This window comes from Lipotes vexillifer, unplaced genomic scaffold, assembly GCF_000442215.2.
Source record: "Lipotes vexillifer unplaced genomic scaffold, Lipotes_vexillifer_v1.1 scaffold125, whole genome shotgun sequence".
In the NCBI taxonomy this organism is placed as follows: domain Eukaryota; kingdom Metazoa; phylum Chordata; class Mammalia; order Artiodactyla; family Lipotidae; genus Lipotes; species Lipotes vexillifer.
Window position 1 is genome coordinate 304,759 of NW_006785403.1, and position 16,808 is coordinate 321,566.

Genomic DNA, 16,808 nt, shown 5'->3' on the forward strand with positions numbered 1-16,808 from the left:
CCTGCTGAGGAATCTAAAATCACAAAAACAATTTAAAAAATCTGAGTATGCTTTAAATGTAAAGCAAAAAGTCATAAGACAAATTATATTTAAAATTACAACTGGTTACAAAGCTTACAAATAAATATTATTACTTTGAAAAATATTTTGATTAAAACACATATCCACTGGTGGTTGTGAAAATATTATACAACTTAATACTTTTCAGAGCCATTAGCATAAACAGTTTTGATAGATGGGAAAAACTTTAATAACCAAAATGAGATGCTCTACTGTTATTTGCACAGTCAGAAATCAGAGCTTTCTTTAACACTCTCCCAAGTGCCCGTATAAGCAGGTCTTCATAAATTGTCAGGTTTTCAATTTGCAGTATTCAGTAAAATGTAAAGGCACTCAGCTGAAAGGAGGCAGCCAGATATACATTTTACCTGCTTCCAGATATGAGATACTATTTAGTTTTCAGTGCTAGCCTAGTTCCAGAGCTCCTCCTGCGTCCTGTATAGGAATTTTCAGCCAGACAGAACCCTGATTATTTTCATGGAGTAGGGAGGCTAAGTAAAGCATGGGGAGAGGGGAAAGCATCCAATCACAGGTGAGTGTCCTGTGACTACTGTAACATAAGAGATTTTCTTATGCAGCATGCATAGATGATTTAAAAATAAAAATGTTCCAGAGGTGATATGACAGTTGCTATTTATAGTACCACAGCTCTCACTTATTGATTTTTAGGCACTGTTTTAAGTGCTTTACATTTACTTTTATGTACTCAAACTTTTTAAAATTACTTTTTATCTATTTTTAATATGGTTTTAAATTCTTTTCAGAAAGTATTACATAAAGAAATTGATTTGAAAAAATGTATTTAACTGTCCTGAAAGAATTTTCAGCAAAAAAGAAAGTTCCATTTTCATATCAATTCGTATTTGAGGTTTGTTTATTCTCTTGGTAAGGGTAATTTTTTCTTTTGGGGAGTACTGATGTTGGTTGACTGTGACTATGGTAGCTGAGAGGTAAATCTGAGGCTAGGAACATAAGCTTAAGTTGAATTCACAGATACAGACTGTATATACAGTGGTTAATAATCACTTCCTATATGAACAGCTAAATATTCACAGCTAACTAATAATTCTAAAAGCTATCAGTTTCCAAAAATAAATATTCTTCACCAATTTATCATCAGAATTAATAATTAACTAAAGAGATAATACCAACTATTAGGTATTCCAAGCATTAACCCTTTGGAAAGCTATTAAATATAAACTTTGGGAAGCATTTGTCAAAAAAAAAAATCTCATCGACATTTTCAAACTTAAAGGGAATCATTTATTCATTCTCTAACTATCTCTGAGGACGGCCCCAAATGGAGTTTTTCAGATGACTCAATTCAAATCACTAAGGTAGGACTGAGATAAGAATTACCTATACATTCAAAATCAACCAAGTTTCAAAACAAAACAGGGGGGCTATACATTTTTGTTCCCAACATTTTTCACAGTTTGTTCCTAAGAAATTAGAAAAATACACATGGACATAAGATCCACACATAAAGGAGTTCTTAGGCCAGTGGTGCTACAACTACACTTCTTATGACAGATAAGTGAAAACTATGAACAGAGGGGCTGAAACTGCCCATTAAAGCCTGTAGTTTCTTTAAAATCTCATGTTTCATTTAAAAAACGTATATGTGTACCTTGCATTCTCTTCAATTACAATTTGTTTTAAGTTTGAAAAGTTTTAAGTAACTAATTATGAATTAGATGCTCTTTATTTTTTCCTTTTCAGTATCTCGAATATACTGCTTCAACTCTCCAAGGGTACAAGTACTCAGCTTGAGAAGCTCAGCCTTAGGTCAATTTGATTACGGTGAAGGTAGATATTTACAGTCAAAGTGACAAAGATTAATCTTACTGCCACCCCATGGGAAGGATATTAGATGTGGCAGAGTTGTAAAACCAAGAATTCCATAGTATAAATCTTCCTTTTCAATTGTACTTGCTAGTTTATTTATATACTTTATATACAATGAATAAAGTATTTTGCTGGAGTAAAGAGATTCAATTGTTTTTAAAAGTAATAATGAACAAACTTACCAATATTTTCTTCAGACAGTCTTAAAATCTCCTGGAACTGAGGTTTTACCTAAGCAACCCAAAGAAAAGATCCAGAAAGTCTCAAGTTCAACGGACCAATCAATGGCTAAATAAATAAAATGTTTACTACCACTACTTATTTATTTATTTTGTTTTATAGACCGTTGATTCAAGTAGTCAAAAACATAACAATTCTTAAGAGCCATAGGAAAAAAGAAGAGTTAAGTTACTGAAAACAACACCTTTTAGAGATAAAATATTAAAAAAAATCAATTCAGGTCAGCAAGTTTTCTGAAGGGTCTTTAGTTTCCTTCACTAAATTAAAATAATTTCCAAGGTGATTTTAAGTGCTTGAAATTACTACCTCCTAAAACTGACCTTGATGTTAGAAAGGGTATTTAGGCAGATATTATATGATTAGAATTACTGAAAAAATTTGCTGTATATAAAAGGAATGAAAATGAAATTCCATTCATTTAGGGTATTCAATAAGTAACATATTCATCATGTGATATCCATTGGCTTAGGTTAGCCTTTAACTTCTTTTAAATTTAACTTTAAACATCAAGTACAGAATTTAACATTAAAATTTTAAGTTAAAGCAAATGCTTGTTTCAATTTTTTATTTTTAACATTATCGGATTTCAGATTTCAGGCCACTGAAGTCAACCACTTACTGTTAAGTGCTAAAATGAACTCCTAATTGTTTTTGTAAAAAAAGTAAAATAAATAACAGCTACTTCTTTTGGAGATGTCAGACAAATTGTGCCAAGCGTGATTACCAGTAAAATCAAATTATATTTGTTTAATAATTACATGTTAGTGAAAAATGTAAAGTGATTTTGTTTCTTCTACAATAACATCAAGCTCTGGTTTTTGTCCTCCTATTGACAGGTCAGGCATATTAATTTACAAATTCAATTTAAACTGAGATGTAGACCACTGTGAAAAGATTAATCTACAGAATCAGACTTATAGAATTAAATGACACTGAAGCAACTTCTTCATTTCACACATGGAAAGATTAAGCACAGACACATTAAATGATTTATCATAGGATACAAACGTAACAGGGTCATAACCCATTTTCCAAATTCCATCCAGTCCACTATACCAAACTGTCATGCTCTAAATGTTTCAGTAACTACAGGTTTAATAGTAAAGAGCTACACAAAATTTTTACCTTTTAAATGTCTTGATTAACATTTGATTATAGCAATTACATCTTTTTATGTTTTTATTAGAGTTCTAAAGAACTGGCTTAACAATATGCTATGAAGACAAATGGATTAACAGGATTGAAGAAGAAAGTGGGACCTAAGGACATTCCAATTTAATAGCTAAAACTACAGAATAACCTAGATAGGCAAATGTGACAGTGATTGAAATATGTAGCATTTATCTCAAGTGTCCATTCCATTCCAAGAGCTTGTATCTTGTAGCAAGTATTCTATACAAGCTGCTTTGATTCTACAATCACCTGAAGTTTTGACCAAAGCATGCTGAGCAAATGGCTGCTTCCTGAATCTGTGGTAGATGGTAAAGTACCAGAAGCACATTCAAAGAATCACAGTTGAGTCCCCTAGCTGATACTTCCTATGCTAGAAAGCTTTGAGATATCCACAGTGAGTAGATCTTATATCCAAATCTGGATGCAAACTAAGTTTTGGCTAAATCTTCTTCTGAAAATCAATAAAGAGAAGAATATTACTGACTAGAATTTTCTTTTACTATCACAGTTTTCTAAGGTATTAAAAGATAATTTGAATAAAGGAAGGGCTCACGCTTTTATTTACTCTGCTATAGCATTAATTAACACATTACATTTCTATGTCTCTTGCATATAAGAAAACATGGAATACAAGTTTTTACCTTAGTGTTTGTAAAAATTTTGCCAAATGTCCGGCAAAGGCGCCAGAAAAATCTGGAGAATTCATGGACACAGGCAGTTGAAGTAACATTAATTTTGCCAACTATTTCTATAAGCTGTGGCAACCTGAATATGAAAGGAAAGAAAAATAGGCAGGGGTACAAATAAATTACTGTTTCCTTGCCAATTTCTGAAACAATTCAAATCTAACAATATCTTCTGTTCTGCTTTTCATAGCTGGTAAAATTGGAATGCAAAGGAGTTGCAAAGTCTTCAGTTTATATTCTATAAATTTCTTAAAATAAATTTTAACTGATTGCCATAAAATATATGGAATCTTAATGGTAGGGTTCTAAGTATGGAGTTAATGAGACTCAAATCAATGGAACTGATATTTCATACAAGAGCTTGGCTAACATGGCATCATCCACTTTAGCCTCAAAAATGAAAAGTCTGGATGTAGTTTAAAATCCATCACCACTTGTAGACAATAAGGCAGCAGATAGGTCTTCTGACATAATACAGCAGCACCATCTTCATAGATAAATAACTACATATCTAGTAGTATAAATCTCCTCTCCTAAAGAAATTTACCATAGATGATGCCAAGTTATGTTTTGCTCTTTGTTTTTTTTGTTTTTTTTTATTTCTTTGAAGTTATGATTTATTTTACTTGATTTTAAATTGAGATTTTTATTTATTTATTTATTTATTTTTTAATTTATTTTATTTATTTATTTATTTTTTAACATCTTTATTGGGGTACAATTGCTTCACAATGGCATGTCAGCTTCCGCTCCACAACAGAGTGAATCAGCCACACATACACATATGCTCCCACATCCCATCCCTCTCTGTCTCCCTCCCTCCCACCCTCCCCATGTTTTTTAATATTTTGTTATATTTTGTCCCTCAGTGCCCAGGCTAAATATAGTGAGCTATCTTTCATTCAACTGATTGAGATGTACCAAATGAATACGGAGGTGGTAACTTACAATTGATTGACAACCCATAGTAAACTCTCCCAGCCTGTTGTACCCTCGTGTTCCAGCTGGTAATCATAAAGTTGTAGCAGTACTGCCAATTGCTCACGACTTCCAATAATAGTAGACACATCTTGAAGAGGCGACATAGGCCGAGGGAACCTAGTCACTATAAAAATTAGAAGCAAAATAAATCACATAGAAAATGATAGTTTGGAAAGTTAGCTATTCTGTCAAAAGAAAAGTAAGGTTCTGACTCCTAATATTTATTTAGCTTATTATAGACTTTAAATATAAAACTAAAATATATTAATTAAACCATTTTTAGAAAAAAATGAAATACAGTTGATCCCTGTACAATCAGGGGTTAATCTGCCTACAACTTACAGTCGGCCCTCTGTATCAGAGGTTCTTCCACATCCACAAATTCAACCAACCACAGACCATGTAGTACTATAGCATTAACTATTGAAAAGTATTCACATATAAGTGGACATGTACAGTTCAAACTCCTGTTGTTTAAGGATCAACTGTAAATTTTTGTCATATATGAACAAATTTAGCAAATCTCAAAAATTAAGATTTTATGAGACCAAATAACTAGTAAATGAATATTGTAATGAAAGAGCTTTGCCAGTGAAGAGTAAAATTTCACTTAGTTTAAATTAAAATTGGCCACAAAATAAGATCTCAGCTAAAATATGGATTTGAATTTGGTTTTAAAAAAATAGAAATACTTGTAATTCCACCAGACTCTTTATGTCAAAAACTAATAACTATGATAAAATATTTCCTTCAGGTAGCAAGAAACTAATAGGTTGACAGCAGGGAAAAACTGTTTAATAACAGAGAATAATGACCTAAAATACATTAAAACTTGAGCTGAACAGGCTTCTTAAGTATTTAATCTCCAATATTAAATGATTTATTTTAAAAATGTTCCATAGTTTGATAAACATTAAGTTACTATAAAGTGTTAAAACCAGTGACCAGTAAGATAAAGCAAAATTATTATTAAAAAATGTATTATAAATATTATAACCAGAGTCTCATGTATATACTTTAAAAGTTTTGGGGGAAAAACTGAAAAAATTACTTTTAAAATTATGTAAATAAAACATGAATATACACTAGTATATTGTAAAATTTGAACACATCAATAAAATCTATGATTCTACAGATCATAATTAGATTCCAGGTTATTAAAGAACAGGTCTTAGATGGCTGTTAAGTGAATAATGCTACCAACAGCTCATTAACTGTTGAACAGAAATTCCTAATGGCCTAGCAACTCCTGCACAGAGGTTAACACCCTAAAAAGACACAATTAAGGATGCAGCATTTTCTCAAAACATATTAATGGTGTAATGATAATTATTAAACTTAAGAAAATATGAAATAACTTTAAAAGTGCTCAAAGACAAAATTAAGATGGTATTGTCCTCCTATGCTGCCCAAGGCTTTTAACAATATCTTAAGTACAGATAAAGGTTATTCCTTGCTAGCTGAAGTCTCCTATTTGATATCATAATACACACACAAACAAACAAATAAATGAATTTAGGTAACATGGTATCCCATACTATCTGAGGTTTCTGCTTGAGTTGTCATCATCTCAACCTAGGAATCAAACAGATTTGGATGGTGAGGGATATCTGTACTTCATATTTCTATATTGTCGAAGCATATCTGATAATTTCAAAAAGGATTATATCATATTGGTCACAATCTGCGATACTATGATGGAATGTATCAATATATTATTCCTTCAAAAATACTGACAAATTATTGAAAAATAGTGGAACAGTTAAAAGTAAATCATATAATGTCAAGATTTATTATAGGCAAAGTGAGGTCCAAAGATTTAAAGCTAGGTCCAAGCAAAACAATGTCAAGAAATAAGCAATTACTCGGATAACTCAGTTCTAACAGATAAGCAATCAGAATGGTTCAGGGACCTCAAAACATTATTCTATTTAAAAAGATTTTTAAAAATTTGAGCATCTAACTTGTAACCATACAGAAGAGTCCCCAGAATGCCATTTTAATAGGTATTTTATTGTCAAAAAATTACCACAATTATTCAAATCCAGCAAAATAACAACTATTATGACTCTTCAATGTATTTCCCTCTCACTAGAATGTAAGCTCTTCATGGCAGAGATATTTGTCTGTTTTGTTTATGAGTGTATCCCAAGTGTTTAAAATAGTGCCTGACATAAATATTAGCTAGTGCTCTGGAATTTTCATTATGTAAGAGAAAACTATTAAATCTTCACTTGTAATAAACTGTATCCCAAATTATACAGATGTACATACAGATAGACACAGAGACATAGATATATAGATAGACCCTAAATAAGGATATAATATTTCCTCATTTATAATAAATGTATTATAACCTACATGTGAGAATAATAACATTAACATTTACAGCTACTATTAAAAGTCAGAGGGTCAAATTAAGTCAATAAGAACTTAAAAGATTATTTTTGGCATGATAAAGACATAATCACAAGGAAAGGTCACATAAACACCAGAAGGAATATGTTCAGGATGGTAAAGTAGTTTTGAAAATTTTCTATCTAATCTCTAACATGTGCTCGGCAATGGGTGACATTTAAGAATTATTTGCTAAATGAATGAATGATAGCAAGTGCTGTGGGTTGAACCGTGTCTCCCTTAAAAATTTATATGTTGAAGTCCGAACCCCTAGAACCTCAGAATGTGACCTTATTTGGAAATATTGTTGTTGCAGATATAATTAGATAAGATGAAGTCATACTGGAATAGTGTGGACTTCTAATGCAATATAACTGATCTTATAAAAGGGAAATTTGGACAGAGACAAGTGCGTGCGCATGCGCGCGCGCGCACACACACACACACACACACACACACACACACACACACACACAGAATGGAATGTGAAGGTGAAGGCAGAGACTGGGGTGATGTATCTACAAGCCAAAGAACACCAGAGATTGCCAGCAAACCACCAGAAAGCGAGGAGAGAGGCATGAAACAGCTTTTCCCTTCACAGCCTTCAGAAGGAACCAACCCTACTGACACCTTGATCTCAGACTTCTAGAGAGCTCACTTCAGAACTGTGAAACAATAAATATCTGTTGTTAAAGTACTAAGTTTATGGTACTTCGTTATGCTGGCCCCAGCAGAACAATACAGCAAGATAGAAAGGAAAAGAGAGGGAATTAGAAAGACAGGAAAGTCCCCAGGCAGATGAAGTGTCTTAATGAGTGAAGGGGTAGAACCTAAAGTAGCTAGCTGTGAGCGCTTTATGAAGATTTATCTTAAAAGTTTGAATGTTCATTCTCCTCAATATCATTAAAAAATATTAAACTAACTCTACCCCATCCATTCTCAATTTTCAAAGTAAAACTGGCATTCTAACAGTATACACCATTTTTATGCTGTGCTTTGTGTATTCTTGGACACACTGCTTCATATCCCAAAGATTATAGGTAGCCCAGTTTACTTTACATGAAAACTATAATTCTAAAAACACTGTGTGTTGATTTTCTCAATGTTATAATTCTTTTGTCTATCAGAAGCCCATAAGAGACACGGCTAATCCACAAATCTGAAAAAGCTGCAAAGGAATCTCATACATATTAATAACTTGTCTATAGCCGTTTATCCTGGGGGTTAGGTGCAGTGGGGCTACCATGTACCATGGATCAAAGGTCACTTACTAGTTAGCTAGACTTTGAGCTAAGAAAATACTGGCTCTTGCTATCAATTTCATGTATTTCTGAAAATAAATCATATTCTTTTTTTGGAAAAAAAAGTAACTGTGCTGCATATGCTTATATTCCTATCAAGGACATAGCAGGAAAGAGTAATTACATTTACCTTCCCCTACTGAAAATAAGATGAAATAGCTGGGGTAGAAAAAATATAAAGAAAGTGAAAATGAAAAGCTTCATAAACTGGCCCTAGTAACTATTAATTCAGCTCTATTAATGAAAGAAAATGCTTATTTCTGACTTATAACACTGAAAAAAAGGCTATAATAAGAGGCTCTAGATTAAGAATGGAAAGAAAGTACAAATATTATAAAATAATACCACGAGGCTTATCCATAAAAGATGAAGCCATATAGTTCACCCCAGATATCATACAATCTAAGACCATGCAGTTCCACACATATAATACATTTTAGTAATTATGCTGTCATATAAAGTGACTTTTACATTTTTAATCAGAAATGATTCTTTGGGAAGCTAAGCTGTTAATATTCTACATCTTCTTTCCATAATTTAAGTTCAGTACCTTCTATCTGTGGCACTTCACCATGAAGCTTGGCTTTGCTGGAGAAAGGTGCGTTCTGTAGCACTAATGCAAAGAGAGATGGGATCAAGGACTGCAAGGCAGACAGATACATGTGGAGCTTATGTTCATCCAGCCCGTGCTCTCCTTCCTGAAATATAAGGAGGTGAAAGCTAACTTTAGACTTCTGAGGTTATGTATTTATGATGTTCTTCCTTTCTGTGGCAAACAATAAGACATTTAAGGACATGTATGTTAGACTCAAGGCATCACACCTAATGGAGATGACCATGAATCTTTTCTGAATTTCTCTGAGTTTGTGAAAATGTGAAGTACTAAGGCACTGTGGAAGTAATAGAATCTTTTGTATGGAAAACTTTAGGATGAACATCAGTCATTTCATTTGTATGGAACTTCTTTTACAGGTTTTTTTCTTTTAAGAGAGTCTTATCTTTTGACATTTTATAAGTCAGGTTAAAGAAATTAAAGTGAGCCACAGGAATCATTTTCAACGCTCAACTGCTAAACGAGCAGCAGTACTTGCTATTCCTAACTCCTTTTATAGATTTGGTGACAACTGTATTTGCCAGCATTGGAAGCACTTTAAAATAATTCAATGTATAGATAAAATGTAGGAGAAGAAATGTCAAAAGAAAAGAAAAGAAAGAGATAACAGAAAAAAAAAAGAGTAAAAGGATCACTATGGTACACAGAAACCAAATATTAAAGTGAAAAATAGAATCATTAGAGAGGAAAGCATTTATTGCTGTTGAAATCCACTTGAGATGTCATTACTATATTATAAATAACAACTGTGTCAGAAATATCAGATATGTTAGTTTTTTACTATCAAGTTCTAAATTAGTTAATTTCTTCATGTAAGAATTACCTTGTGTGCTGAATACTGCAGCTATGTTTAGCAACAATGTGGAATTAGCTGTGTTATGAAATGGAACTAAAAAAAAAAACAGGTACAGGGCTTCCCTGGTGGTGTAGTGGTTAAGAATCCGCCTGCCAGTGCAGGAGAAACGGGTTCGAGCCCTGGTCCGGGAAGATTCCCACATGCCACAGAGCAACTAAGCCTGTGTGCCACAACTACAGAGTCTGTGCTCTAAAGCCCGCAAGCCACAACTACTGAGCCGGTGTGCTGCAACTACTGAAGCCCGCACGCCTAGAGCCTGTGCTCCGTAACGAGAGAAGCCACCACAATGAGAAGCCTGCGCACTGCACGAAGAGTAGCCCTGGCTCACTGCAACTAGAGAAAAGCTCGCGTGCAGCAAGGAAGACCCAATGCAGCCAAAAATAAATAAATAAATTTTTATAAAACCCCCAAAAACAAACAAACAAAAAAACCAGGTACGGATAATTCTCAGATAGAAGGAATGCAAATATTAAAAAAAAATACTTAAAAAAATTCCCTAGGTTTCATAAAAAGGAGTACTTCAGTCTAGTCTATTTATAGTTTTTTTAACACCCATTTTGAAATTTATAGAAAAAATAGCCCAATTTTTAAATTAAATGAATACATGTGTATGCATATAAGACTATCTACAGAGTAGTTAAAATACATTATGTTTAAGAGCCTTTAAAATCTGGGGGTAAAAAGGGCAAGAGTTTGGTTTTAGAGACTGATATCAGATCCTGGTTCTGTCATTTGACAGCTTTTGGAACCCTGAGCAAGTTACTTAAACACTCAGTTTCCACACAAAAAAACAAAATATAATTCAAATGGTTATAAGACTGAAATAACATACTTTATAAAGTATCTACCTTAACAGTACATAATCAATACGCATTAAAGAAATGTTTTTCTTGACTCTAAAAGAGACTTTTAGTACAAAAATTACAACAAGAAGTTTCTATTGTTTCTTCAATTCTTTTACTTGGGAAGAATGGAAAGTTTACTTTAAAAAGTCAGGACATGAACTACTGCAGTGAAAAAAAGGTAAAGCATTTTGACACTGTATAAATAAGAAAGCTTTAGAGACTCATATTTTAGTTATCTCTGCATCCTGGGAACTGATGCTGACACTTTATCTAAAATATTTAAGTCTTCAGAAGAGGCTAGGAAGAGGTAGCACTGTGAATAGTATACGAGTTAGTGCCACAAAGGTGCTATTTTAGCTAAAAAAAGGCAGACCATGCTCTTTCTCCTCTAGCTTCAGTCAAGCAAAACTTCCTCAAATCTCCCTTGGCTCCAGACCAATAGAGTCTTTAACAGGTAGTTAATTAGAATGTTCACTAAGTGGTACTTTCTGTCTTTGTTCCCCCAACATTCTTTCAAGATGCCTTAGAACACACCGTTTAAATTTCTATTAACTATATAAATAAAGGAAGTATTTACCCTGAGAAGTTTTTCAATCTTGTTCAGCAATGTAGGTATAAGATGAGACTGTAAATTTCCAAGTTCTGTAGTCCAGGCAGCATAAGCTGGTAAAAATACTTGATGTGTTGCAATAACTACTCTTTCTGAGGGGTCACACAAGGCTGACAGCAACAATTCAAAACCCTGCGAAAAGGAAACAGGCAAAATGTAGATTAAAAAAAAAAAACCTAAAAACCATAATAATATGTAATAAATATACACTGCAGTACATTTAGCAGACATTTTAAGCAAGAAAGAAAACCATTCATAATCCTATCCTTCCCAATTTCTTTAAAGAAAAATGTCATTTATCCGTTGATGGGAAAACCAAAGAGAAAGGGTGGTAACATGGCCAATTTGTTGCCAATTGTTGCCAATTTACTGCCAGAAAGCTGTGTCAGATACTATAAATGAATCAAAGCATCTCCTTGAAATAGCAGAACTGAAACCAGGCAGCCAACTTCAACTGGTTAAAGTTGACATGTCTGCCATCCCTACTATAGATTATAGGATATCTGAATCAGAGATTTGGAATATTATACTATTTGGAATTTTATAATGAAATAAATGGGATTCATTCTGAAAAACATACCTGTTGATATTTGTCTGGATCATCAATGTATCCCATAATGATACCGAGGCTTTTGATCACAGCTTCTCTTACCAAATCTGCCTTATCTTCCATTAACATCTGTTGCAACATTGAAAGAACCAAGGAGCTACGGATTTCTTTCTGAAAATAAACAGGAACATTTTTTTTTTTTTAACATCTTTTTTGGGGTATAATTGCTTTACAATGGTGTGTTAGTTTCTGCTGTATAACAAAGTGAATCAGTTAACAGGAACATGTTTTACTATTTATTTACACTCGCAGCAGAAAAGGATAGAAAATAATGAGATATCCATGTATTCAAAATCTAGATTAAATATATATTAACATGTTGCTATGTTTGCTTCAAGTCCTCATTTTTGAAAGACATAAGACATTAGAGATACCACTCTTCTCCACCCTCTCCCCTTCCTCCAACTCCCTCTCTAAAGATAACATCTACCCTGAACTTGGTATTAACCATCTCCCAGCGTATTTTTGTATTTTTACTAAATATGTGTCAATCCCTCAAACCTTTACAGTGCCACAGTGCCTTTTGGCCAATCAACAGTCAACACTCTGCTATAAACAGACAATGACTTTTCTACCACTACCTGTACAACTCAGAGAAGAGCACTGACAGTCATAACAATAGGAGGGATTACAAAAATCACTCTGGTAAGCAAAACATTTGCCTGGGGTAGGAGTGTGGAGACATAAAATCCTGGTGTTCTGTTTTCTGAAGAACTGAGAAAAAATATTAAAACAGGATGATGAAACATGAGAGTAAACTTTAAAAGTGCTTAAAAAACTGTGTTGATATTTTCAGATGCTATTTAATATAATGTCAACCACTGTTGTGTCTTAATTTCACACAATTGTTTCCCCATGGTTTTAGCCTAATTAATGTCTGAGGTTAGAATAAAGTGTTACTGTTATACAAGTTCTTGCCCTTCCTTCCCTTTTTTTGTACCATTATTGTAAGTTGACCAATTTATAAAATTCTTTAAACTTTTTTAAGTTACTTTTACATATAATAGTTAAAATAAAAGGATATGATCATTTTCATAAATTTACAGTGTGATCTGGTATGCAAAGCAAAGTCTTAAAAGACATTTCTAAATGACCTAGTTTTTGTTTTGACTTTTAGAGACAAAAATATATGTAAGTTTAGCAAATTTTGGTTACATTTAGGTTGGTGAATATGCCTTTTGGTACAGCCTTGTTTATTTATCCTTTAGGCTAAAATTGCTCCCCCCAATTTTTTTTAAAGTGTATTAAAAGGGCTTTTTGGTTAATATCAGCACAGGCAAAAGGACAGAGGTGAGTAAACTTCAGCTGGGTATTTGCTTTGCAATGATCTAGCCTGAGGTCAACTGTGGCAGTTAGTTTCAGTATATGCTAAGGGAACCCACAGAACAAGTCAGGATGCTTTACTCCATTTAAGCCATGACCACACTGAGGTTTTACTGTTACCAGTTACAGTGGGGAACAAGAAAGTGCAGGTCCATGCAGGAAACATTAAGTCCATTATTAATACTGCTTAGCATTCTAGTACTAGGAGCAGTGTGGAACAGTTTCCTTCTTCTTTGATAGCATGTGATGTTCATCTCTGTCTTGGAACAATAAATAATAGGATGCTCAAACTCACTCATGTATCACAACAATAAGATAATTTTCTCTTAAAAGATAGGCAAACATTAAAAAAAAAGTGATTATGCCCAGTCGAAGTATGGTAAGATAAGAACTCCAACGCACTGTTGATAGGAGTACAATCTGTGCTATCTTGGTTGGGGGCAATTTAACACTGTCAAAATAAAAAATGCAAATGTTAAAAGCAGCAAGATATACAGGTATTAATGGTTTGTGAAATTTAAAAATGAAGATTCCCTTGTGTACATTTTTAAATTTCACATACTGTTAATATCTCTGTGTTTTGCTTCTTTTAACACACAGAGTAATTAATTCTGGGTAAGAAAAATTTAAAGGATGTAAAAATGCAAGCTGGTGTATGCATAAATTTTTATTCTCTGTAAGTATTAATTAAAAATCATTACCCAAAGATGTCATCTTTGGGGATAATGACTAGGGTCAGGGAAGTCTTTGACTTTCATTTTATTCTTTTCTATACTTCATGAAAATTTATTTTTAACAAAATAAAAAAAATGGTACTGGGAGTGAGACTATGAATTATTCTTTATTCTTTATATTTTTCTGAATAAAAAAACAAAAATTTTGTTTATTTATTTTTAAAATTTATTTATTTTATTTATTATTTTTGGCTGTGTTGGGTCTTCGTTGCAGTGTGTGGGCTTCTCATTGTGGTGGCTTCTCCTGTTGTGGGCCACAGGCTCTAGACGTGTGGGCTTCAGTAGTTGCAGCACGTGGGCTCAGTAGTTGTGGCTCGCGGGCTCCAGAGCACAGGCTCGGTAGTTGTGGAGCATGGGCTTTGTTGCTCCACGGCATGTGGGATCTTCCTGGACCAGGGATCAAACCCGTGTCCCCTGCATTGGCAGGTGGATTCTCAACCACTGGGCCACCAGGGAAGCCCCAAAATTTTACTTTTTAAAAAGACAATTGTTTGACTATTGGTTTCTCACTCTTCACCAAAGATTATGAGGTAACAGTAAATGCAGCATAAACAGCTCCTGTATTATACAATTCCAATTTTTGTACCCCTTTAAAAGAACAATCTTATAGAAAGGACCCTTTAAGGCAGGGGTCAGCAAACTTTCTGTAATGGGCCAGATGGTATATACTCTTGGCTTTGGGGCCAAAAAGTCTCTGTTGCAGCTATTCAGCTCTGCTGTTGCAGTGTGATAGTGGACACAGACAATACACAACAAATGGGTGTGCTTGTGTACCAATAAAAGTTTATTTATAAAAACAGGCTGTGGACTAGATTTGGTTCCAGGCTGTATTTTGTCAAGCTCTGCTTTAAACTATGGTTGTTTAAATTAAAATAGTTTTTGATGTCACCTCATTCCTCTACCCCTTCTAAGCCCTTGACCTATGGGAAGATACCTAAAAGGGGCACAACAGTCCAGTGGTTCTCAATCATTTGGTGGCAGGATTCCTTTAGTCATTTAAAAATTAATGAGCACCTCAAACAGCTATTGTTTGGGTGGGTAATATCTATTGACATTTATCATATCAGAAATAAAAAAAGAGAAATTAAAAATGATTAATCATTAAAAACAGTAATAAACTCATTAAAGGTTAACATGAATAATGAAATTATAATTTTAATGAAAATAACTAATCAAAAAATTAGTGAGAAGAATGGCATTGTTTTATATTTTGTGCAAATCTCATTGATGTCTGACTTAAAAGAAGATAGATCCTCTTAACTGCTCAGCATTCAACTGTGTTGTACTGTTTTGGTTGAAGTATTTAAGAAAATCTGGCCTCACACAGACATATAATTGAAAAAGGGAGAGGCATTTTCATAGCCTCTTCTGATAAGAATAGAAGCTGTCAAGCTCACAGTGGTGAATACAAGTTTTCCAAAATTCTTGTTCTCACTTAGAAGTTCCAGTTTTATCACTGGCAATGAATGCTGTCTATTTGTTTTCCTTGAAATGACAGGTTCCATTTCATTCATTTTCATGAAAATGTCTGTCAAAATCCCAAGTTTGAATAACCACAGCTTTTTTTAGTGGTCAACTAAAACTGGTTTAGCTTACAACTCGAGTGCTTTTCCTGAAACAGCCATCATAGTTCAGAATGCAGCAAAAGGGCTTGATATGAGTATCTTCCATTTTATTATACAGAATATTAAAATGATGCATACTTAGGGTCAAAATTTAGTAGAATTAATAATTTTACTGATTCACCAAGCTTATTTTTAAGTGAAACTGACTTTTTCTGCGAGTGCATGGCAGTGAAGAATACAATCATTATCTGTTTATTTGGGTGTCACTGCCTTGATCAGTGCTAATGCACTGGCATTGTTGCCCATTACAGCTTTTGCACCGTGTAAATGTCAACACAGAGAAAAAGTCAAAAAATGTTTCAATATTATTATGAAAATAATTTTCATCTCATGGGACCCCCAGGGTTCTCAGACCACACTTTGAGAATTGCTGATGAGGTTTAATATATTTATACTCATGCAAAATCAATGGTTAATGTACCTATCTGTCTGCAGTGCCATATGGTGTCAATGTGAGCCTTCTCTTTCTGGCTCATCTTTTTCCTTTGTTAGGACAGAATCTGGATTCAACTGTATAATTAGACACCTGAAAAAAAGGTTTCTCTATTGTTACAAAAGGAAGAAAAAGGTTTTTAAGAAAAAATTACAATTCTTACAGGAAGGTAAGGTGCCAGTGCTCCACAAGATTCCGCCACAAGCAATCTTCTTTCTGGGTATTTGTGATTAATCTAGAGTAAAAAATAAATAAATCAAGCATAAACAACATACCCTCCCTTCCTCCAATAGAGAATTATTTTTCACCATAAATCCTGTTAGGAACGCAATAAAGCTTCTTTCTTTTCCACTTCGGGGATCCCTATACCTGGATCAGGATTAAGGGAACCAGGGAGAGCCTAAAAAATGAGGTCACAGGGGTTACCTGTTAAAGAGAAAGAAGATAAAGCAAAGATGAAAATATGGCAAGGT

General features: G+C 33.6%; 1 protein-coding gene across 1 annotated transcript in view; it reads right to left on the bottom strand.

The window, feature by feature from the left end:
• Positions 1-16,808, bottom strand: part of RELCH (RAB11 binding and LisH domain, coiled-coil and HEAT repeat containing) — a 120,992-nt gene that overhangs the window by 32,806 nt on the left and 71,378 nt on the right. Inside the window, exons 13-19 of the mRNA XM_007457529.1 lie at positions 16,499-16,570; positions 12,191-12,331; positions 11,578-11,742; positions 9,237-9,384; positions 4,956-5,112; positions 3,963-4,086; positions 2,091-2,139 (exon numbers count right to left, since the gene is read on the bottom strand). Coding sequence (XP_007457591.1) covers positions 2,091-2,139; positions 3,963-4,086; positions 4,956-5,112; positions 9,237-9,384; positions 11,578-11,742; positions 12,191-12,331; positions 16,499-16,570 — 856 coding nt within the window. The remainder of the gene's footprint in view (positions 1-2,090; positions 2,140-3,962; positions 4,087-4,955; positions 5,113-9,236; positions 9,385-11,577; positions 11,743-12,190; positions 12,332-16,498; positions 16,571-16,808) is intronic.